The 25,085-nt window shown below is 37.0% G+C and overlaps 1 protein-coding gene across 2 annotated transcripts in view; it reads right to left on the bottom strand.

The window, feature by feature from the left end:
* LOC146455013 (uncharacterized) overlaps positions 1 to 24,025 on the bottom strand; it is a 49,796-nt gene extending 25,771 nt beyond the window's left edge. The window contains exons 1-17 of one of the 2 annotated variants that reach the window (XM_085094835.1): positions 23,893 to 24,025; positions 23,152 to 23,510; positions 19,751 to 19,915; positions 18,342 to 18,452; positions 18,121 to 18,243; positions 17,130 to 17,226; positions 16,285 to 16,503; positions 14,825 to 15,201; positions 13,883 to 14,050; positions 13,255 to 13,365; positions 12,960 to 13,076; positions 11,856 to 11,946; positions 10,603 to 10,977; positions 9,863 to 9,985; positions 9,263 to 9,376; positions 8,253 to 8,387; positions 508 to 1,882 (exon numbers count right to left, since the gene is read on the bottom strand). In XM_085094835.1, the coding sequence (XP_084950961.1) occupies positions 1,524 to 1,882; positions 8,253 to 8,387; positions 9,263 to 9,376; positions 9,863 to 9,985; positions 10,603 to 10,977; positions 11,856 to 11,946; positions 12,960 to 13,076; positions 13,255 to 13,365; positions 13,883 to 14,050; positions 14,825 to 15,201; positions 16,285 to 16,503; positions 17,130 to 17,226; positions 18,121 to 18,243; positions 18,342 to 18,452; positions 19,751 to 19,915; positions 23,152 to 23,510; positions 23,893 to 23,971 (3,123 nt within the window). In that variant the 5' untranslated portion in view covers positions 23,972 to 24,025 and the 3' untranslated portion in view covers positions 508 to 1,523. Of the gene's footprint in view, positions 1 to 507; positions 1,883 to 8,252; positions 8,388 to 9,262; positions 9,377 to 9,862; positions 9,986 to 10,602; positions 10,978 to 11,855; positions 11,947 to 12,959; positions 13,077 to 13,254; positions 13,366 to 13,882; positions 14,051 to 14,824; positions 15,202 to 16,284; positions 16,504 to 17,129; positions 17,227 to 18,120; positions 18,244 to 18,341; positions 18,453 to 19,750; positions 19,916 to 23,151; positions 23,511 to 23,892 lie in introns of those variants that run through there. The other variant, XM_085094836.1, reaches the window with a different exon arrangement.
* Positions 24,026 to 25,085: the final 1,060 nt, after the last annotated feature.

Here is a 25,085-nt window from a genome sequence, read left to right as displayed (position 1 = left end):
TGACATGATTTCCTGATATTTTGCCCTAACACTAGTGTTTGTAATTCTGCGGTTCACGAAGAAAGCATACATAGGTGGTGATTCTTCCAATCCTGGCAACTTGCTTGAACTTGCATTTCCCATTGTTTTTGTTTTAGGTTTGGCAAGTAGATTTCTGTTGCCCAGTTTTTTGTTTTATTTTGAGTCGTGATTTATGTGACTTGTTTTTTCTCGTATCTGTAAGGTTTTGTTTCGACACAGACGTTGGTTACATAAATATTTGGTTGATAGTCATCCTCAACGGTAAAACACAATATCCCGCAAGGCAACTCCAACAACTGAAGTCGCTTTGTATCTCGCGTATCATCCAACGCGGCAAACAATTTGCGGATTCGGATTTAGTTGATTTTTTGAGCGGATCGACGGATTCAGACATTAATTTTAGCGGATCGGCGGATTTACATACCTCTATTCATGCCCCTCTTAATAACTATAACAGCAAAATTAAATAATCACTTTTGCGTTTAACAACACGTTGCTTTATTTCTTTCATTGCGACAATCCTAACTGTGTAACGTTTCCAATCTACTCATTCGGTTCTTTAAGAATGGTCCAAAAGTTAAAGATATATAATTATCCCTTACTATTTTAATTTATTGACATTTTTTGTTTCTACCTCAACAAGATAAAAAGAATCAATCATGTCCAGGCTCCACATTTAAATTTCGGGTTTGGTGTTTCACATTGATGAATTTTGCTAAAGGTCTTGATAGCAGTAAACAAGTTATAGGTAAAATATTTATGTTATATATTTATCTCAAATTATTTTTTTATTTACTTATTTCATAACTGGCGATGGCTGTTGTAACGGCCGAAAGATGTTGTACTTTTCTTCCAAATGATTTAATTGCCTCCACATCCGGGAACACGTACTAGCATCAGTAATATGTGAGCCTGATGAGATACATTTCATCTGAAAAACTACTAAAAGCAATGGTATTTTCCTAGTTCATCAAAATATTAAAACTACAAACTCTGAGAGACAACATTGGGACTATTCCACGTGGGCTCTAGTCGATTGTTATACCATGATATTTTTTGCAGCTGAAAGTGTCAGCGCTTTGTTAGCCTCAAGCTCAAGGCACCGAAAACAAAAAAAAACTATTCAGTAGGTTGCCTTAGCTGGTCTTATAGTGGTTTTCGCTTAAAAACTGGCGTTAAAAGTGCAAATATACCTATAGCGCAAGCAAATTATTTTCAATGTAAATTCCAGTATTAGATTTTCTTGGCTCTCGGCTTAATCTTGGAAGTGGGAGTATTATAGTCAAAGTAACCTATTTTCCTACTCTTGAACACAACTAAACTCGAATTTAAGCATTAAAGTATTTCAGACTCGAATAATTTTCCGAAAGCAAAATAATTAAATTGGAAAATGTTACTGTACTGATCAGTCCCAGAATAGGAAAAAAAACTCTGTACTTAAACAATAACCCATATATGTAAACTGTATGGTTTGCTGAAAATAGAACAGTCTCATTTCTTCTCTAGTCACTACCACAGAAGCGGAGCCGGCAGGAAGGTGTGCCAGTGAGGTAATACACGTAGAAAGAACCGCAGTTCCTCACTTGGATGGTAGTTGACCAGTCGCAGCATCCACTAGACCAATGAAAACACACCGTTCTGCTAACTTGACCATCAGCAACATTAGGGTGCCCTCCTCTTAACCATCCTGTTGCGTGAGTGCTACACCTCCAAGTGGGTGGGCATGAAGAAGCCATTCGCCTTCCTGCAGCTCCCTCAAACCGATACCATCCATGAGTCATTACGCTGTCACAATAACCGTGATAAGTGGTATAAGTTATCTTTCTGTCAGCACTGTTCAGACTGTTATAGTTCTGGCATTCTGAAGAGCAACAGTTATAAAAGTAACACAGTGATATTCATCGCAAATCAGACTAAAGCAAGTTTCAATTCGCTGTATCATCCCAGATCCTTATTACCAGTGGATAATATTTCTAAGCATTAAAATTATCATAATTAGTATAATCATAATTTAAAATAATTTCAGCCAGACAATTCCAGCTGGTAATGCATTGCGCTACTAGGGAAAACAGGGGCGTATCTACCATACACGCACATGCGCACGCACGTACACTTGAGAGCATACAAACTGAAAATTAACATTATAAACAATAAATAACATAAAATAAGAAATAAATCTTGGGATTAAAAAAAAATTCACTGAAGTTCGCTGAATTTAGCAAGACAAAGTAGGTTTTCAATCCTGGATTTTCAAATAGTAATACATTGTATCGTACGCGATAATAGTAATAATAATAATAATAATAATAATAATAATAATAATAATAATAATAATAATAATAATAATAATAATAATCTTTATACAGGGAGCCCACATCACGAAAGTGATATTTAGTGGGGGCCTGTAGATTTAGAAAAAAAAAAACTACGTTATCTTTTAAAAACTTACAAATGATTTAAAAATCACAATTATTTAAAAGTAGAAAATACAAAGACACCAATAAGAAGAAAAAATTAGAAATAAAAATTAAAAACTAGCTAAAAACACGCTCTTTGATACGTTGCTTAAAAATTAAAAAAGAATTTATGTCTTTGAAAGACCCTTCTAAAAGGTTCCATTCCTTAATACCCTGGTAAAGGAGTCTCTTCTTTCTGTAGTTGGTTCGTATGCGTGGAAGACGGAAATCATTCTTTCTCCGGGTATTATAGGAATGGATGTCGCTATTCTTAAGAATATTGAAATTATAAGCTACTAGTCCATGAATATACTTAAAAGTGATCATGTATCTGTTTACAAGGCGACGTTGGGACAAGGTTGGCCAGCCAAGTGACTTGAGTGCATCGGTGGATGAAGCATAGCCAGGCAAATCAAGGATAAATTTTGCTACCTTATTTTGCAGAATCAGCAAATCGCCCATAAGAGTAGAGTTATCTTTGTCACCCCAGATAACATCAGCATAGTAAAAAAGGGGACTAATCAAAGTGTTATACAGTGTAATCTGTGCATCTAATGGTAATAGAGGCTTCACACGCACAAGTCACGGTTAATTACTAACATATCCCAGAAATGTCGCCGCTTTTTGGATGGCAGGTGCAAAAAGGTCATCTCCCATTTATTCATATTTATAAACATATGGAGGTTGACACTGGTAAGATCCTCATTGGTTTTGCAAATGTGAAGGACAGGCGTTTGTCTCTTTTCCTTTTAAACACTGATAATAATCTTTTTTATTATTTTCTATTTCTCAGAGCGCGAGCGGGAGGACTTCCGTACATCAGGAATTTAAGATAAGTGCAATTTGCGATCACCTTCTGAATATCATAATCATATTTTTTAATCATATCATAATCATATTTTTTAAGTATTTCAGACGCGAATAATTTTCCGAAAACAAAATAATTTAAAAAAAAATGATTAGTTGAAAAAGAAAATCATCCATACATATAAACAAAACTTAAATTGTAGGGTTTGCTAAAAATGGAACAGTCTAAGTTCTTCTTTAGTTACTACCACAGAAGCAAAGATCAGAGCCTGGTGAACCAGTAAGGTAATACACGTAGAAAGAACCGCAGTTCCTCACTTGGATGGAAGTTGAAAAGTCGCAGCAGCGACCAGACCAATGAAAACACACCGTTCTGCTAACTTGACCATCAGCAACATTAGGGTGCCCTCCTGTTAACCATCCTGTTGCGTGAGTCCTACGCCTCCAAGTGGGTGGGACAAAATGTTAAGAAAATATTTAAAGAAAGCTTTAATCGAAAAAAACAAAAAGTTTGAGCGGGAGTTATGATTTTGTTCATGATTTTTTTAAACCATATTTGCACTTTCAATAGACAAAACTATACATGGAATTGAAGTACATTTAACCGCATTTAGACTGGGAGATTAGGCGGGGGGGGGGGGGGGGGGCTCTGACCTTGAACATTCATAACATTTTTAATATTAAAGGAAACATCAACCAAAGTTATGACGTTTCCTTAAACTTATCTGGCTATCAGGGAACAAATTTCGTATGACACGAATTCACTATGGCAACAAGATTTTGAGAGCCATATTTATCGAATTTTTTTTTTCTCTTTTAAAAAAATAGTGTTTCTTTGTTACGTTTTAATTTGATACGATTGTGTTTGATGAACCGGTTTTGGAGGGCAGTCGTGATAAATCACGGAGCTAATTCCCACGTCGTATGACATCATCTCATTTTGCGGACGCCAAAGGAAACATTTTTTGGTGTACTTATATCCTCCAGGTTATATTGCGGCAAGTTGAATAGAGTTAAGCAATCTACACGTATGACTCAATCACGTCACTGATTACAATATTGATAATAATATGGACCTAGTAACTCGCACACGTAAGCGCTCTTTCTCTTCACATCTGTAGGACTTCAGAAATATTGTTGTAAACAATGAACATAAACAAAGCAGATAAGAAATTAAACTTTTAGTGACAAACAACAACAACAACTAACACTTCTGGGGTACTATTTCTATATTCCATGTTCTTTTCGCAGAATAGCATCAGTGAGTGTCAATTGTGTAGACCTATATTGAAAATTAGAGGATGTATCCAAAATACAATTAGCAAATTGATGTAAGTACTTGAATTTTGTTAGAAAAGGACTCTCACCCGTTTTTGTAGGAAATAATGTAAATGGAACACAGCAAAGTGTTTGTATTCACTGCTAATTTAGATTATTACAAACCATCTTTTTGTTTCTCTAAATTCCAGCCAAATAGGACGGCGGAAATACAACGCGCTGGTCTTCCAGGGATAACAGACCTCCCTCCAGCTTCAATATTCAATCAACACATCTGTTTTTCTTCAGAAGGATACCCGTTGAGATTAATTTTTTCTTTGCATTTAAAATAAGAACCCAAAAATCCAAAAGTGCCGGGAATTCATTGGAAGTATAAAAGAGTCCAAGAAGGGAATTCAGACCGCAAGAACACAGAGGAGATTGCCGAACTTGGCTAAATTCTTAAAATGCCAACCTAGAACCGAAGGGCATCGAGATAAAACCTACCAAATAAAAATGGTTGATGCATGGCCTAATCCGATTACACTATAAAAACCGAAGAAATATACTGCACGAAGAGTATGCATCCAATCCCTAGAGATTCAAATGAAAACGGTGTTGTGAGGCCAATAGTTGATGTATCAAGATATTTTGACGTAGCTCGGAGCACTCCACAGATATGATGTATACAAATTAGTAAAATCAAACACCCCTTGTTCTAAAAAAACTAAAGAATGTGACGGAGAAGGGCAATAAATTTTTGTCAGATGAATTTTCGATGGCTGACATCTATGCACCGACATCGTAATGTGATCTTGTGTTATACTACCATCGGAATTTATATCACTAAGAGCTGTCTGGTTTGGCAAATCTTATCTTTCGATTACAAGAGCTTTTATTTTGCCCATTCGCCTCCAATTAGTGTGCTGGCCGTTTCCTTTTACAGGCTTATGCAATTTGAATATTCCATATATTTATTCCTACATTTTTGAGAGGGAAGTAGAACGAGTAAAATTAATTCTTGATGGACTTTATGTGACTAACAAAGTTCGCTAAATTCCTCTATCCTTTTTTCTTGATTAATTTGTGCCATTTGGTATGGCGGAGATAAAGCGGGCAGTGAGTTGTTTTTCGTTCGGAGAAACACAAACGGAAGATGAAAGTAAACGTGCCAGACTGAAAAGACCTTCCAATGCATACCAAAGAATTACAAATCATTGATCATTCACCTTTCCTAAAAACATCTGAACATCTGAACGAAATTGCATTTAAGCAAGTGGATGGCAGGTTTACTTGTACGGAACGGAAATAAGTCATGAAAAAGACTGGAGAAGAATAAGTTTACTTCTCATCCGCCCTACCAAGTGGGTTGTTTTGCAGCGTTCCTGTATGTAAAGACCTTCAAATGGCAGATTTCAATTATATACAGGAGAAGGTTTAACGGGAGACGCATGAAAGACGCATGACACGTGACGACACACGAAAGACGCTAGGTCAGAGCCGGGATGAAATTCTACCCAGGTGGCCTTACGTCTGATTGAAAGATAAAAATACGAAGAACAGATTTGTATTTTGTCTTTTGAGGACGAACCTAGATAGCCCCCTTCCTCAAAGATACACACACCTAAAAATCGCACACTTGTAAAACCGTCCTATGGGTTAATGTTTATTAAATTTTTAGGATTTCTAATCGAGATATTTTAAACTACACTTTGCCTAACCGGAGTCCATTGTGTTATACGATGTGGCTAACATCAAGTACGTAGAGGTTATTTTTTTTTCTTTTTTCTGTGCGTTTTTGTTTATTTGTTTGCTTGTTGATTGTTTTTCAGTGCTTACAGTAATGGATAGCATAACACCAATGTTCTCCGTTTTGAGCCAAGAGATTAAAAAAAAAACGCAATGGCCGAAGCAAATTTAATATGATTTTTGTTCAACTTAAATTAGTGTTAACATTCGTGGTATTATTGCAAAGTTGATTTGAATGTTTCGTTACAGAAACAATTCATTGTATTCAAACGATCACATATATAGTAGACTCAATCTGTGTGGGCCCTTATGATTGACATTTAAGGCTTGAGCCAATGCTTTGGGCATATTTTAAATGTTTGGTACATTGCCTGCACTTCTTTAATTCTTCAAAGCATTTTGCTACCTGAACGACGAATTTCTTTGAGAAACAGTTATTTTGCCATAAAGTTTAACCATAATTTGCTTCTTCCCGTTAAAATATATATGGACAAACTTAAAAAAAAAAAAACACTTTATTGTTATTACGATCATTATTTTAACCTGTATCATCCTTTCTTTATGAACTGTTTGTATAAACGAAAGCTTGGAATCAGCGTGTTCTAGTTGCGTTTATAACACAGTCCCAGAGCGTCTTCGTGCTTTACTGAACCGCATTTTTTTTCACCGAAGGGTAGATGGCTATAGTTAACAATTATTCACCAAAGTGGAGGTGAATAGTGATGGATATTTACCTCGCCGCTACGCGGCTTAGTAAATATCCATCACTTTAACCAACACTAAGGCGAATAATTGTTTTAGTATATACCACACAAGCTGAATAACTAGCGGACCAAAACATTCCTTCCTTTTTGACGGTATACCGACAAATGGTGGGAAGTTTTAAAATCTCGCGCGCCGCGCGGTAAGCCCGGGGGTAAGCGACTTCTTATTGTAGAAAATTCAGTCTCACTTTCTTGCGAACAAATGGAACTTTTAAAAGCACTTGCTTAGCTGCTAAGGTTTTATTTCTTCAATTGTTGTGTGAAATTCGTCTCGTTGTACAGTGGAAACCATGATGCAAAACATTAGATGTTTCATTGTTTGCATTGTGATTATAGTGCTCGGCAGTTTTCCTAAAACAAGGTATTGTATTTTCATTTTTGGCCTTGGCATTTGAGGTTGGAAAGATTAAATAACTTACCATAAAATGCCGTCAAACTAAACTTTGTTACCATTTTTGTATATTTTGTAAAAGCCGTCTCAAAATAAAATCCTTTTAAATGCCGAAAGGGGAAACGGGAAGCCATCTTGTTTCTCTTCGGCTGCTTGGAGGTGAATAATACTTGGCTAATCACCTCCGAGCTAGCCAATCAGCGCGCGCGAATGACACTTTTCACTTGTGTGGTATATACTAATGGAGGACTTTTACCACTGTACACTGACACTGGGGTGAATAGCTGCTTTACTATATACTAGGCTAAAACAGTACGAAAATGGTGATGTTTTATAATCGTTTATTCCTGCCAATGGTTACACTTTTCATAAAATGTGCATTTGTGACCAACTTTTTTTTTTTTCACCGTTTTCATCGATTAATTTGGGGTTGAAAAGATAAAGCTTTAACTGTGAAAGTTGCCAAACTGAATTTCGACGGCTTCTTCGTGTTAGCGGGAACAGCTTATTCCTTTATTAAAAAAAAAATCGTTTGTTACGGTAACAAACAGGGATGCGAGCTTTGCGAGTTGCTTAGAGGTGCTATCCCGAGTTTCAGTAGCCAACCAGAGCGCGCCAACAACGCTATCAACTACTTTAGCATATACAAAAACAAAGTGTCTCTGCCTATACAGGAGGATCCCAATACATGACAAAAACGGGTAAACCCGCGCCTCCTCTCCACATTTAAGTGTGTGTGTTTGTTTGCTAACTTTTCCTTTTTTCATGTCCTTAAAAAATTAAAGATATCAATTAATTTTAACTCACCTGGAACAGGATGCGTGCAGTTTTTCCCACTTCCTACATAGGGATGGTTACATAAGCAGCTGTAAGATCCCAGAGTGTTCGTACATGAAGAAAAATTGTGGCAGTCGTGGATGCCGCTGGAACACTCATCAATATCTGTGAATGAGAATGATTTAGTGTATCAACACACTCATTACTGACGCATAACCAGTGCCTCTTGCTTAACCCGTTAACGTTGTTATAGGTTAGTCATCTTACTTTTGACTAAACACGTGAGTAACAGTATATGTAGCTAAGCAATAAATAAAGTAATTAATAAATAATTCAATTTTATGTTTCTGAAATTTGCTCCCAGACCAGTTTTTAACCGACACCAAGGTTCTACACTAAGCTTAGTGTTTATGAGCTGGCTTAAAGGCCCTTTTGTCTTTATGTTTTCGTTTAGCGAGAGATTAAGAAAGCTTTGGTTATGGAAATGTAAACAATACTACTTCGTTAGTATAGTACACAGTTGACGTAGCTTATCAGTACATGTTTTGCCCAAATATCAAGAATTACATGCACACGTGTAATATCCGTCAGTGTTGTTGCACACAGCGTTGACATCAGTACAGTTGTGAGTGTTGGAAGAACACTCGTCTATATCTACGAAAATGTATTGAGAGAAAGACTCAATGACTGTCATTAATTCCTGTTGAATTTTTTGTAAGCTGCACTCTTTTAAATAAATAAATAAATAAATAAATAAATAAATAAAGAAAGAAAGAAAGAAAGAAAGAAAGAAAGAAAGAAAGAAAGAAAGAAAGAAAGAAAGAAAGAAACAAAATAGGCATGCAAACCTGATATACAATCCATCTTGTCTTCAATTTCTCGTGTACTATGCAGCGAGGGTACTTTGATTTGCTTTAATTTAAGAGGCTCCTGTTTAAGTACATATTCGTCACACTAGTTTTACACCCATGAACGCAGGTTCAATTATAAAATGAAATTAAATACCCAAAATGAGTGAAGCGAAAATTAAAGTAGCTTACCAGTACAAATCTTTCCATCGCCTGAATATCCAGATTTACATACACATGTGTACGATCCGTCGGTATTACTGCACGAAGCATTAACATCGCAGCTGGTGACACATTCATCTATATCTGCGAAAGTGTGATGAGAGCAAACGTTGCATATGAAAACTGTCGTAAGCTACATCAGATAACTTTTATATGGGAAAGTCTCTAAAAGCCTCGTTGTTTTGTTTTGTTTTGTTTTCTCGCCCTGTTTTGTTCTTGATTTGGCCGTTAGGCAACAACTTAAAACACCCACTCAATTGGATTGGTGACATATAAAAGAAAACTCAGAATATTTAGTGGTCCCTGTTACTTGCAGCCGGGAATGATCTGGAACAACGTTAGTCTACGTGTACGACTACAATATTGCAATAATGTGCTTTCACTGCACATCGTTTTGTTTATATCATCATCCTCTTGCTCTCCATCATAACTCAGTTATCAATTTTTTTTCAGTCTCGTCCTCGTTATTTTACCTTCGTAGCTCTTATCTTCTCGATGAAAACATGTGGATTGCGAACGAAAATTTAATTTTACAACTTTTTTTCTGTATTATCATCATCAATTTATTACCATTGCAAATCTTGCCATTTCCTGTATAACCGGATTTACAACCACATGTGTACGAGCCCTCTGTGTTTTGACAAGCAGCATTGGGGTCACAATCAAAGGAGTTTGTAGTACATTCGTCTAGGTCTGGAAGAATACAACAAAAAGACAACAACGTTAACCTCCATGCAGACATGGGGACAGCGGGGAGGGCAGATAGAATCTGCTAGAGCCTACTTTCAGGGTTTATAAGTTTCATTTTACGTATTGCAAACGAAACAAAACTTTATGGCCTTTTTGCTTTAGCAATTCACAGGGAAATATGAATAAAGGAGTTGGTTTACAAAGAATTGTGGTCGGTCGGAAGTGTAGAAAAATGGTCGGTTTTGTGAACAGAGTTGATAAAGTAATTTGATACTGACGTCTACTGTTAACCCTTTGTCAGAGCGAATAAAGGTATTGTGGGTTGTATGCTGTTCGTATAAAGTGATCGGCGGGGCTACGCTACATACTAAACGACGTTTAAAGTTTAAATGACAGCTGATATGACCCACAACGTCAATTATTCGCAGATAAATGGCTGATTTCTCTTTCTAAACTTTAACGCGAAGCGTTAATACTCTGAGAAATGCTCATCTGAGGCAATAATTAGTTCCCAGGTGGATGTTTTGATTTAAACTATCTAAAGTTTTAAAGAGCACTATCAAATATATCTCCACGATGCTACTCAGAAGAAATGCCTAATAAAGTCGTTCTCCCTGTACCTCTAAAACAAGTAAAGTTGTTGCAATTATCGCATGACACATCATTCCAAGTATAATCATGTTTTGCACCCAAAGTATGCACACAGTCTTCATTCCTCCAGTTGTTTGGTTGTCTCGGCGCCCAGAACCTAAAGCTGCTCACTTCTTTGTTGGTCCAAACAAACGATCCTTCAACACTTCTGTCATTCAAACCAATCCAACTTCGTTCGCCGTTATTGCGATGCTGGATGTAGACATTTTCCTCTTGATTGTGAACGGTCACTAGATCAGAGTGCATTGTTGAACAGTTTGATTCAGCGGTCAGCCATGAGGCGCATGCACGGCTCGTAAAGTAGCAGTAACCACCAAAGTAACTCCAGCCTGGTCGGCATATGTCTGTTTAGCAGAAGACATAAACAAATATATTCAGTGGTAGTTTTTCCTTAAGAAATTTTTCTGCTACCTACCATTCAGCCGTGTTACTTATTAGATACCTTAGCTGGCCATTTATAATTTGAAATAAGATGATTTTAAAGTTTTACACAAACAAACAAACTCGTCCTACTCGGCTGATGTATAGCTTATGACCTACTCTGCAAGGAAAGAGTTGCATTATCGGGTTATGGCACTGCTAGGATGTGCGTCCGGGAAGTGGAAATGCAGGGACTATAACGGCATCCGAAGTGGTGGCAAAAATGTGCGTCATCTTGAATGGTGCTCAAAACTCAACTTTGTATATAAAAAAACCTCTGCAAATTAGAAATCCTGAATTTTCAACGTGCAGAATGTCATCTACTTAAATACGTTGCTGCTTTTTGATAGCTTTCTGGCAGACATTAAAACCACAGATGGCATTGTTGGTTAAAAGTTGTTGTCTCGGCCTTTATTACAATATATATATATTGTGCTGATGGAAACAAATAGTTACCAAATTAAACCAAAATAGTTCTAATAAAGAAACATCTACGGATAGCCTTGAAAAAAATCAGAGAACACCCTAACAGAACTCCTCCTCCCCCCCCGCCCCCCCCCCCCCCCCTTCCGCCACTCCATACTGTCCTGAAACAAGAGTAATTAAATAAACCTTTTTACATTGGTGAGCCCAATTTGGTTGTAAATCCAATGTTTAGGTTTTACTTCTTTATTAATCTGTATATTTGTACATTGCTCATTTCCATTGATTTATTCATTGAACAATTTTTTTGTCTCCTTTCGTGAAATAATTGATTAATTGTACGTAAAACAAAACAAAAAAAATGTTTTTGCACTCTTACCTGACAGGACAGTGTATGATATGGAGAGCGGGTCATACTTTGACACATACAATTCCTTTACACATACTCGCGCTCCTGTGTTGTTGATATACTGTAAAATAAGACAAACACGTATGAAATGTTGTATGCTTTTCTTGTTTGTTCCCTAGACTTCGCCTTTTCTATCATAACCTCGTACTTGCGTAATTTGTGCGACTAAAACTTAGAGATTTATGATCGTTCGTAATTATCTAAGATATAATTGGTGCTACGGATGCAGTTTAAACAAACGAAAAAAACAAATAACGTTATTTATGCCTATACAATGTACTGAACGGAATTCGGTAGTTTACTGAAGATGATATGATGTACAACAAATGAACAATTCCAGATTTGGCATTTCTTGGCCATTTAAATACTGTGGCGGTTTTAATTGAAACTCAAATAAAAGTGAATTGTTCCCAATGCCAATATAAAATTTTTTTCGCCAGGCAATATACTCGCTGTGATGGTGAAAGCAAGAGAGAATTCTTGCCAATACGACCAGTCCTTTATACTAGCGGACAAATTAGGCTATCCTACATGATTGGCTGTTATGTCACTTGACAGACCACCATCGGATTAACAAATATGTGCCTAGACTACAATTGGTCGGTTTATCAACATAAATAACATCATGCCGTGACCTGATGTTTGGTTTTAGAGAGTTAGACCCGAGCTCTTTGAATGGTATATTATTTTGATAGTTGACTCACAGATTCCTATACTATTTTTCAGCACAGATTTACTTTTGTATTTCAAAAAGTGCATCATTGAATCTTTATCCACCATGCCACGTAAGCATTCTTACGCTGTTAAAAAAAATGATAATTAAATTTTATAGCAATGGCCCTTCTACTTGATTGTCCATTGTTGTCCGGAAGCGGCAACATAGACCGCTGCAAAAGCTTGAAATGTTGATTATCATCAAAGCCTATAAAACTCATGCTGCATTGTAAAATGTGTTCATGAATCATAGACCTCCATGGTAAATTCTCTCCATTTTTAAATGGATTTCTAACAGCTATTAATATCTCTAACCGGTGAGGTGATCATATCTTGTATAAATTGAAGCGGCTGACCTACCTCCACCCAAGCTGTTATGGAATTGTGCATAGGATCTTCATTTCCACCACTTGAGGAATGGTTTGATGAAACGAAAACGCTCGGAGCATTTTGATATGCTTTAGTGAAGTGTATGTCCTATGAAAAAGTCGTAGTGGTTAGAACGGGATTATATTCACTCTCAAACTAATCAATATGATTCACTTTGAAGTTGGCGATCCTGCGGATGTCAAGGATATATACGTCCAAAAAGAAAACATACTCTTTTCTCTCCAGCAAAATGTTGCAGTTTAAACTAAAAACGAAGTGCACTGACCTTGCAGAAGGCATTATTGAAATCAGCAGGAGGAGGCTGAGAGTTTGCAAAATAAACTGAACTGTGTTCCGAGAAGAGAGGCTTGTGAAGAGAGGAAAACGCCAACCAGCTCTAGAAAAAATAGGTAGACGAAGAGTAAGTAACACTATCATGTCACTGGGCGCGTGACCTTACCATATACAATGACAGTCAGGGTTAAGGCTGACTAAATGTTAGACTTAAGAGAAGTAGACCATGGCTGATTTGGTTTTCGAAATGGTAAATGTAGAAATGGGAGAATCCAATAAAGCTTAATATGTTTACGCCACATCACTTAGATATAATATTTTCAATTTAAAATGATGCATGGGAAGTTTTAAAAAATCCACTTAGAGTAATTAAGTGACAATTCAGTTTTTGTACATGTTTTCGATGCGTTTTAGCTTATTAAAGTGCTATTGTTTTTTTGAAAGGGATTTTTCAGGTAATCTTATGAAAACTCAAAAAAGAAAAAAAAAGACCTTTAACTGAAACCAATTTTTTCCTTACCTTCTGTGCAGTCGGTAAGGATACTGCATGTGGCACATTGAATTGGGTTAAATCAAAACATAAAAGTAGGGCAAAACAACAAAAATTTGTATGTGCTTACCACGTAAATATCTTCATGAGAACCTGCGTAATTTTGCAGTTCCCTCAGACATATTTTCAGTGACGATTGGGAGAGGTCCTCCAACCAAACACTGGCAGCATCCCTTTTTAGCCCAGCATGGTGGTGTGCCGCGGTAACAAAAACTGAAGGTTTCTTTGAAAACTTTCCCTGTAGATTAAAGGAAATAAAAAAAGGTAAAATAATAATTATGCAGCTAAGTTATACCGATGCTACCTTAACGCAAAAGACATTTATAGTTTTTAGTGCATCGTATGAATATAAAGAATAAATGTAATTCCGAGTAAATGCATTGTATCAATGATATGGACAACAAGTGCAAGGAAACGTTGGTGTACTTAATTGTTATATTTCGATATGATACTATATCGTCTTCAGACTAAGGTGACAACAAGTAACTATGATTTAAGTACTGAAAGATGGTAAATTAGCAATTTAAAACATGCGTATGAAAATACAAAACAAGACATTAATGTCAGGAGAATAGGCATAGTTCTCTGCTAGCTTTTAAACCATTGTTCAAAGATGGTGCTGAACGCTTTATATGGTAGGCTTCTTTGATAGTAGTAAATTCCAATTATTCAGAAATCAAATTAGCCCATCCGAGATGGTTGCCACTGGAAATCATGACAAAATTAACACGTCATATGACGTCGTCAATTAACGTTATGGACCTTAAAGGAAACATCTTTGGGCGAACTATCTATCTTCCAAGTGTCACTGTTGTAACGTGAATAAGGCGGGGACAAAATCTGCCCAGACCCTCCCTTCGCCCACTGAAAACAAAGAAAAGCCAGGTCTAGATATGGTTAAATGCGCACTTCTGTGCTGAGGAAAAAACTTGAAAACAGCAACCTCCCACCCTTTCCATCTCCCCATGACAAGGAAAAAAACTAAAGTAAATGAAACAAACAATTCACTTACTGAAGGAAAATTCACAGTCTCACAAGTCGTCCCAGTCCACCACTGCGATATGCGCACCTCTCCACTGACGCCACCAGCTGGAGCTCCCTGATAACCCATCCAGTCAACGGACACGTTAGCACTAGATTTGCGTTCGTTGAAACCGGCTGCCATCACACAGGCAGTAAATTGATGGTAATTTACGTGTTCAACCCAAGAAACTGTGGCATCATGCACAAAGGACTTGTCACTGGTGTCAATGTGATTGACAGTAATCTGCACATCAATGGGTTTGTCAGGATAGAAAACGTAAGGTTGGAAACGAATTACTTCACAATGGGAGTAACCCAGAGATGGAATGTGTGGCATGTGACGACGACCGCGTTGAAATGGAAATCCTGATATAATAATACAAAACGTAAATCAGCACAAGTGACTGAAAAAAATGTTATTATAGTAAAAGAAAATATATCAGACCAAATGACGGGAAATAAAAAAATGAAATATGAGACAGATAAGGGTGTAATTGCGCGTTGCCATGTAAACACAAGTGGGGCTTTTGGAATGCTTCATTGGAGGACAAAATGCCTTTTATATTTTAGATTGAAAGAACAAAAAAGTAATTTTCTAAGAGTTACAGGTTTTGTCAAACGCATGCTTCGTAGGCGTGTCCACAATGAGCTCTTCAGATCTCGACTTTACGCCCGTTTTTTTCGCCATCACGCCCTTCTTTCCGTCTAAATTCCGATCAAGCCAAATCGTTAAATTTGGTTTCTGAATTTATAGAGAATAGACCATTTTACAGTTGTGTGCTTAGTCACTTTTTTTTACAGACCTCACTGCTTTCATATATAGATCGCCAATCCAAGGCCACGTCACTAAACACAACTGTAAAATGGCCTATTGCAATAGGGATGAATGACAGGGCAATCCTCCTTTTACCAAATGAATTATGAAATGCATAGTCAATACATAACGTCATGTCAAATTGTAACCCGTATTCTCCTATTATCCCTCCCGATACCCGTATGTCGACCCCTTAACAAACATAAAATCCCTCACCCTCTCCGGTTTAATGATAATGCATCCCTACTCTACTCGCACATGGAATAACGGTCCCAAAATAAGCCAGATCCCGCATCCCGCCAAACCTCCGTTTAGATCACCTTCGACTATAAAGTAAAATGACGTTGAATTCTTAGGTTTGTGGGAGTTTGAAATTTTAAGTTTGAATTTTTTTTGGACTAATTCAAGACAGCCTTTAGCTTAGAACTCCAGAGTTGTGAATGTCTCGAAGTATAACATCTTTCCTCTCAAACATGAAACATGTTTTCGTAATATTAGTTCCCCGGTCGGCATCTTTTACAAGAGTGTAATGCTGCAGACATTGTTACAATTGCCTATTCTTGGTTTGCATAATGTGCATGCCAGAAGTCTTCAGAGACGTATCTAGAATTCAACCTATATCTAAGTAATCATACCTTCACAGCTGCCAGGATGTTGCACTGTAAAATTCAGTTGCAGCAAACACATTTCCTGTTCAAACAGGCACTTGTTGTCATAAGTCGTACCATTTGAGGAACAGATTGGTTCTTGAAACGAGGGACAGGTCTCAACACTGACACAGCGAGCATCGGAAGGCCCAAAAGCCTTACAAAGACAGTGGTAATCGCACGTGACGTCTAAACATGGATCCAAGTCTGGAAATATGTGCAAAGGAAGGAATGTTACGAGAAAGTAGAACATCCGGTTGGAGGCAAGAGAAGAGCGTGTGGATTTGAAATTGGGTTCAGGGAGGATGAATATAAAAATTCCTATGTATTTGGCTTGGTATTATGGCAGTTATCAAAACCGGAAACGCTCAAAGGAAAAATACATTCTTCTCAATCCCCTCTGAGTCAACATGGAGACGTGTACAAGCGTCTTTGTATTAGCGTCATATCTGCTATGAATGTACCTGGAATGGTAGACAAAAGGGATTGGGAAAAATATTTCAATATATATAATTTCCAGTGTATCATGATCTGACCTAGAAGCCATGCTATCCACTGTCAATCACATAGTACTTTCCCACCACTTTCTCCAGAAGACAACTGACCTATTTCGGTACACGGGCTCAACACTGTAAGTGTGGGTTGGAGAACTGGTAGTCTTTCATTCGTGCATACATATTTCTACAGTCCGCAAAAAAAGAATACGTCAACGAGAATCGTCCAAAGACTTTGTCCTTAATTTTAGGTAAAGAAAAGTCCAGAGAAACGATTGTCGGCAAGGACAATAAACATAAATTGTTGCTTGGTCTTCATTTACAACTGATTTTACGTACCTCCAATAACCACGTAATCAACTTGGATGGCGTCCTTATTGTTGACATCATTGTTATAATGTTTCACACAAATTTCTGTTTCCATTTTGGATGTGTGCTAGAATTGAACAGAATTGTTTCATTTTAAGGGTTAGATTGAGATAGCAGTGATGTAAATTGCAATTAAGTCTTTTTGATATAATATTTAAGCAGAAACCACTTCATTTTGTGACTTATCGCAAACAAATAGCTGGCATTTAACAAAATTTATACATCCCTGGTATTATATTTATCCGTAGCAATCATAACTTTAGGCTATATAGGCCGATATCAATCGATGGGGAAGGTATTCTACACGCGCTGACTTTGAACGTTTATCTCTGTCCATTGCGGATTTCAAAGCATACATTTTGTATTTTGTATTTTGTACATGTTATTTTCTTATTATTTTTTTTTTTTTATATATGTCAAAGGATACGTTTTGTATATGTTTTCCAAGTCTCTTAGTTATGTGGCCGATCGAGATGGCGCTAAAAGACTTCCGTCTTGGCAGACTATATCAGTGCTAGAATTGCATCTTTTTTGCCAATTTAAAGTTCACATTTTTATATCTTGGTTGAGTTTCTTTGTTTTTCGAAACCATTTTGATTGATTTTTAACCCTGCCGACTAAAAACTACTCACTGAGAGATCCAAGAAAGACCTTGTTCGAAAATTAGTTTTAAAATAAGGCAAAATTTCATCCCGTTCTAGGCTTTACATGTCGAAAATTTGTGGACGAGTTTTATTTTTTGAACATACCAGTAAGGGTGGATTTCTTCTCACAGTGCCACAAAATCCAGCATAAAACAACAAAAACATCCAGTTTTGTGATAAAATTTGAAGCAAGTGGATATTAGATATATGAACTTGTTTGTATTCTCAGGAGATAATGTAAAATCGTGCTTACTTACTTTCTCTAAACCAATTGCTTATTGGATCAACGATAAACATAGCAAAGTTAAAGAAAGTACCTCAACCCAGCTGACAATTGCGTCACATCCAGATCCAGCAGACAGACGCGAGTTGTTATAACTGCGTTTAGGCGTCACCACTACCACAGGAGGAACAAAGAATGGGTCTGTAAAGTTGATTTTCTATAAGAGAAAATAAATAAATAAATAAATAAATAAATATGCATAAACGTATAGGACTATGATGAAAGTTAGTAATTTTGTTTATTTACTTTCCTTACCTGACAGAAAGCATAGTTATCTCTGTGTGATGGTGAGGTAATGTTTGCAAACAACAGACTGTTCGTCAGGGTAAAATTCTCCAAATTGAGGTTAGTAAATGCCAACCAGTTCTGCAAGCAAGCAAAATAAATTAATGCTCAAGTCAAACTTTTCTTTAATCGAATATAATCCTCTTATTTCAGTTTTTAAGATCTTCTGGGTATTTGACCAGACTGTCTGACAGGCTACTACACCAGTTTAAACATGCTACATTGGTGTTTCTTTTCACCTCTGCTGTTGTTTGTACTTTCTTATTCTCCTTTTACCTTTCTCCTCTTAGCCCACGCCTTTTTTTATCTAGATTAATGCATTAAGTCTCAAACTGTCTCTTAATTTACGTTTTTAAATTGGGACAATGAACTGATATAGCCTGGGATTTAAGCCGATAATCTTAAGTGCCGCCTTTGAGGATTCACTATCTCATTTGGATTTTTTAGGTTTTCCAATACATCATCAATACATCCAAGAATTGACCTAACAATAAATGAAACCATGGGCTATAGGAAACATGGGTTTCGACTAAGTAAAGATTACATTTTATCTCAAATAAAGTTGAATTACTCACAATGAAGTAGTCTATTGTCTTTACTGGTCTTTTCTCCTTATTTATTTCTTTTAGAATAGCCCTAACAACGCGCCATTATGATTCAGAACTATATCGCAAGCATTCGTTAAGTCTTGGTAACCGAGCGTCCTAATCAAATCTAAGGCGCAGGCGCTAAGCGCGCAAGTGTTAACTCATAAGGGTTAACGCTCGCGCGCTTAGCGCCCGCGCCTGGGATTGGAGTACGACGCGCGGTTACCAAGACTTGACGAACGCTTGCAGGATATTTCTGAATCAAACGCAGGGTTATTAGGGCTATTCTACTTGACATAAATGGCGAGCAACGATCAGAAAAAACAAAAGACTGACTCATTGTGAGTATTTCAACTTTACTTGAGATAAACTGTAATATTTATTTAGTCGAAACCCTGTTTCCTATAGCCCCTGATAAAACTAACAAAATGTAAAAAGAGAAAAGTACGATAAACGCAATGTTTTATAATCAAAGGACAAAGACATTTTAGAGGAGGAAGCACCATCGTTGTCAAAATCGTTTACGATTTATTTCTAAGAGAATCATTTCACAAAAAAGGTTTCAAAACCAAGGTGTCCTTAGATTAATTTTAGGAAAAGTCAGAGAGTGTGCTTATTGCTACGTTCACTCCAATAGGCACGAATATTCAGAGACAAGTTCGGGCACTTTCTATTCCAGTCTAACTCACCCTTTAAAAGGGCGAGTTTATTTCTTTATAAGACAAAGAATTACGCTACAGAAGAAAAAAGCAATACCTTGAAAAACCGTAATAATAAAAAGTAACTACTCACAATTTTTATATTTTGGTGTAGGCCATCAAAAAGCTTGGTTTCACGGGCACAAAGAGTGAAACTGTCCACACTGGGATGTTGAATCCACAGAGCCATGGCATCCTGGGGTCTTTTGGCTAACTTGTGAGAAGGGGTTACCAGAACAGTTGGTGGAGTCATAAAACGCTAAAAAATCAAATATAAAACAAGACGAAATTGAAAATGATCGAACAGTACTTGTTATCACCATTTAATATATAAGTTCAACCTCCTCACTCACTCACTCACTCACTCACTCACTCAATAACATTAGAAATGAGCTGCATTCTCTCGTTTCAACACACGATGATTTTTAAAAACCTAAACGATGAAGATAAGATACGGAATTAACTTACCCTAGAAAATGAAACCACTTCAAATATAGTAGGTAAATACACATATTTAATGTTTCAGAAGAGAAAAGACATCCTAAATTCAAAATATAATTAAATTTAATAATGTTATACCAAAATGAGGACAATGTAGCCAAACATATCTTTGAGAGAAAGACAAACATAGTAGGGATAGAAGGACTTGATCTGGTCGTTATATCCCACGAATTCGCATTAGTAAAAAAGCTTACATAGTTCTTTCTTCAACTTAAACTTTCAAGTTTATTTGGTGTTTGCATAAGTTTACATGGACACTTTCTGGGCGCCGCAGGTAGCAAAGCTAATCTAGACGGACCAGGATGACAAAAAGAAAGAATGCCTTTTACTGCTAAGTAAAAAGGCAGGCTGAGCTATGATATCAAACATACAAGAATAAGGAAAGGTTTTGGGAGGACTAATAAAACAATAATAAAACGGTCGTCCTCTAATTCCGATACGACCACAATTACAATTAGGAATAAACTTTGTGATGCTCTTGTCAAACTTAAACTATTATATGAACGCGAAATTGGGGAGCCTGAATTATTATCATATAAGGCTTATTTTGACAAAAGCACTGTTGAACAAGTCCATATTAAGTTCTGCAAAGAAACAATAAATACACCATGGTACAAATAAAACATAAAACATAACCTGTAGGGTAGAACTTGGACGGAGCCTCTTAACTATAGACATAAAGGCTTTAATTTTTAGTTACTGGCAAAGCCTACTACATAAAACAAACAATCATCTCTTTAATGAAGCTTTTTGTTACGCAAGATTTTTTGATGAATTAAATAGTGATAGTTAATAGGAATGCCCTCCACAAGCAATATAGTAAATCGACAACATATCAAGAATGCTCGTTCCTCCCTTATAAAGGAACTAAGAAAAAAAGCTATTTTCTAAATTAGCCGAAGATCCGCAGTAACAGTTCTGAAAACTCTAGAGAAAAAGCTACTCACAAACACTTAAAAATGACAACCAACTAGAGGACTCTCTCAAGATCATCAGAAACCCAGCACATAGAATTAGTATTACGAATTCGAAATTGCAACTAGTGCTTCATTCATTGAGTATACAAACTGGGAAATAAGAAAAAAAAGGGGTATTAATCTCGGTAGAAGAAAGAACCTGCTTAATATGCAAAAGAAATTTTATTGAGGACAAACGGCTTTCTTGTTGTCTTTCCAAGAGTATGATAAAATTAGACATGAACTCCATTCTCTCATTTCCAAAAATAATCATGTTATCGCCAACTTAAGTAATAAAGACAAAATTAGTTATCCACTTACTCTAGACAAGGAAAATACTACTAAAACAGTATGGAAATATACTAATTTAATGTTCCAGAAGAGAGAAAAGTTCCTCGAATCAGCATGTAAATAATGAATTGTTTCACTCTTTTCATATCAATTATTCTTTGTTGTAATCGCCTTGTATTAGTTAATTCGTTATTGTAGTTAACATCGAAATTTTTATTGTAACTAGACCAATATCTCCCTTTAGAGATTAAGGCGCATAAAAGATACCCTATCACTATCGCTCACTCACTCACTCACTCACTCACTCACTCACTCACTCACTCACTCACTCACTCACTCACTCACTCACTCACTCACTCTTTCCTTCACTCATTCACTGACTCACGCATTCACACACCCTCCCACTCAGCAACTCACTCACTCGCAGACTCACTTAAACCCTCAATCACACACTCACTCAATCACGCACTCACACTTTTACCCACTCACCTCCCACCTACCCACCCACCCACTCACCAACTGACTCGCGCACACACGCAGAAACGCGCGCATTATTTACTCACTTACTCACTAATCGAATAAACCACCCACGCACCCACTCACCCCCTCACTCACTCATGCACCCACCTAGCCACTTACTCGCTAACTCACTCACTCACTGACTCACTCACTGACTCACTCACTTTCTCACTCACTCACTCACTCACTCACTCACTCACTCACTCACTCACTCACTCACTCACTCACTCACTCACTCACCCACTCACTCACCCACTCACTCAGTCACTCATTCACTCTCAATCACACACTCACTCAATCACACACTCACACTTTTACCCACTCACCTCCCACCCACCCACTCACCAACTGACTCGCGCACACACGCAGGAACGCGCGCATTATTCACTCACTTACTCACTAATCGAATAAACCACCCACGCACCCACTCACCCCCTCACTCACTCATGCACCCACCTAACCACTTACTCGCTAACTCACTCACTCACTCACTCACTCACTCACTCACTCACTCATTCACTCACTCACTCACTCACTCACTCACTCACTCACTCACTCACTCACTCACTCACTCACTCACTCACTCACTCACTCACTCACTCACCCACCCACTCACTCACTCACTCACTCACTCACTCATTCACTCACTCAAAATCCTAACGTGTCATTGATTTTGTGCCAGCATTGTCTGAAAAGTAGATTAGTAGCTCATGAACTTTTGGACCTCTGTCTGGGTGCTTATGGCTTAGAAAAGTGAGAAAAACAAAAACTATGATTTAGAACTTCTTACGTGAACCTCAATAAACCAACTGCAATGGTTAATTAAGTTTATAACGAGCGTAATTTTTTTTTTTTTAATTTCTAAAGCATCAGTTACACAAAATATCGATAATTGAGAGGACAAATCAATTTTGACAAAAAAGGTATCGACTGCTTATTTTGAAATTGACGTCCTGTAATCGAGAAATTATTTTGGCAAATAAGGTTGAAAATACTGTCCGTCTAACTTTTCGCAAGGAAAGTAAATTGTCTAAATTAACAGACGGTTTCTTTTTCCAAAGCTGGCTTAAGTTGATACCAGAAACGAAAGGCCGTTACTTTTAAGATCCTATTTTAAACCTAGAACTCTGATTACAAATGAATCCAGCGGGAAGAGGTTTTTCTACTTCTTTTTTGCAAATCGAAATTCCATGAAACACATACTAATAGAAATACCAATTATGCTAACCTGTGGGAAGTCGATCCTTTTGCATTGTGTCCCAGTAGTCCAAGGATCCAAGTCAGCAGTTCCTATTTGAGCCCCAGAAGGAACGGATTGGACAGCGATCCAATTCACCTCCGCTGTTCCATTAGAACCTTCACTGTATTCAGAAACACAAGTGGTGAATTGATTTTGATCTTCTGATTCAACCCAAATAGCTGCACCGTTACCACGAGTTGGGCTTCTTTGCACCGAATGACCAAATGAGGCAAACACTTTCACTTTCTTTCCACCATTGAAAGGTTGAGAAAACGATATTTTCTTGCAAGCGAACAGTCCTGGACTGGATGTTGTTACGTTGTCTTTTCCGGCCTTAAAACTGGCGGCTATGAAAGGAGACAATAGACAAAGACTGACTAAGACTGAAGACTTTTTTGTCGTCAGTAAATTAATCCACAAAAGTATTTTGGTTGATTGTATAGTCCATCCATGAGCACCCAACCAATAATTGCTGTTCAAATTAATTCAAGACGTCAAGAAAGCTATGCAGGTGACTATTAATTGTAAAACGTGCAATATATGCTTTCAAAAAAGGTTTAAAGACCTCAAATTATCTTTAAAATTCCATTTTATCTGATAAATTCCACAGCGATCTACTTCCGCCCCACCCTCAAATCTTTGTTACTCTTTTAGCTTTAATTAAGAGACAAAATTACGAAAAATACCAGGAAAATGTTGAAATTAAAGCAAATTGACTTTTCAAGTTACCTTCATTGCCTCGGGTTAGCAGCACAACTGTAAATAACACAAAGCACAGGCGCAGGGGGAGATGGCGCTCGTCAGACATCTTGCCTCAGCTGAAGGAAAACCTTCGTGCGGCAATGTTAAATGCAACACGTTTCCGTGATCATCATATTTATTTGGCCTCATTTAAAGTGTTTTTCTAATAGAAATCCTTTATGTATCGGTTAAGATGTATCCCTCACACGTCAGATTTAAAAGGCTCCTTTCAGTTTAATATTTTTTTAATGCCTCTTTAACCCCCAGACATTCACGAGGGATGAGGTATCTCCCCACCTTCCCCTCCAACATCGGAATTATTCGTTTATTCTTATTTTTATTTTTCATTATTTAATTTTATTATTTGAAGGAAATTATTAACTGCACTTAGCTTACCGAAATTCCAGCAATTAACCATTTTAGAACGATCATCCTTTGGCCAAAAATTATTGTTTTGTAATCTATTTACATAATAGTTAAGTTATTATTTTCAGTGGAAATAAATAAACCGTAAAGGAAACTATAATTTAATAAAAGAAAAGAATGGAATTAGATAAATCCATTTTTGGGGAGAATGACTTTCGGTTAGAGGAATTATGTAGCTAGATGGAAAATAAATACATGGCCCAGCGGTGAACAACTGCTAGGCATAACTTAAAATTGAACGAACATCTGGACATCCACTCAGGGCGTTCATATCCAATGAAAGTCATCGTGTGAAATTTCTAATGATTCATGTTAGATGAGACTGAGGGCTTTATATGTTTTGGAATATTGTAACCGTATATTAGAATACTTATCGATAAGTATTAAAAGCCAAACAATTCATTTTTCTTTTTTTTTTCATTGAAATACTTCCTATTGTTCCGGCATTTTTAAAAATCAGAATCAGAGATCTCCAATTTTTCCTAGATTACCTCCCCCCCTCCCCCCTTTCCCCTCCCATCCCTCCCGTCTATTGTGATAAAAAGTGTCAATGCTTTCGCAAGCTTTCGTGCTGGTCGAAGTGTTAAGCCGTTTAATCTGTAATTTGTTGACTTTTTGTGGTCGTTTGTTCTTTGTCATTTGATTAATTGCAATTTTTTGTGCTTAAAATAGGTGAAAGTAGAGTATGGTTGTGTCTTCTCAGTGGAACATTGTTCTATTATTATGACGCTTAATCTAACCTTCTCCCATATGTT

The sequence above is a fragment of the Pavona decussata genome, unplaced genomic scaffold (assembly GCF_977016875.1).
Source record: "Pavona decussata unplaced genomic scaffold, jaPavDecu1.1 SCAFFOLD_289, whole genome shotgun sequence".
NCBI lineage: Eukaryota > Metazoa > Cnidaria > Anthozoa > Scleractinia > Agariciidae > Pavona > Pavona decussata.
The sequence above is the reverse complement of the archived record's forward strand: the minus strand, read 5'-3'. Positions and strand labels throughout refer to the sequence as shown.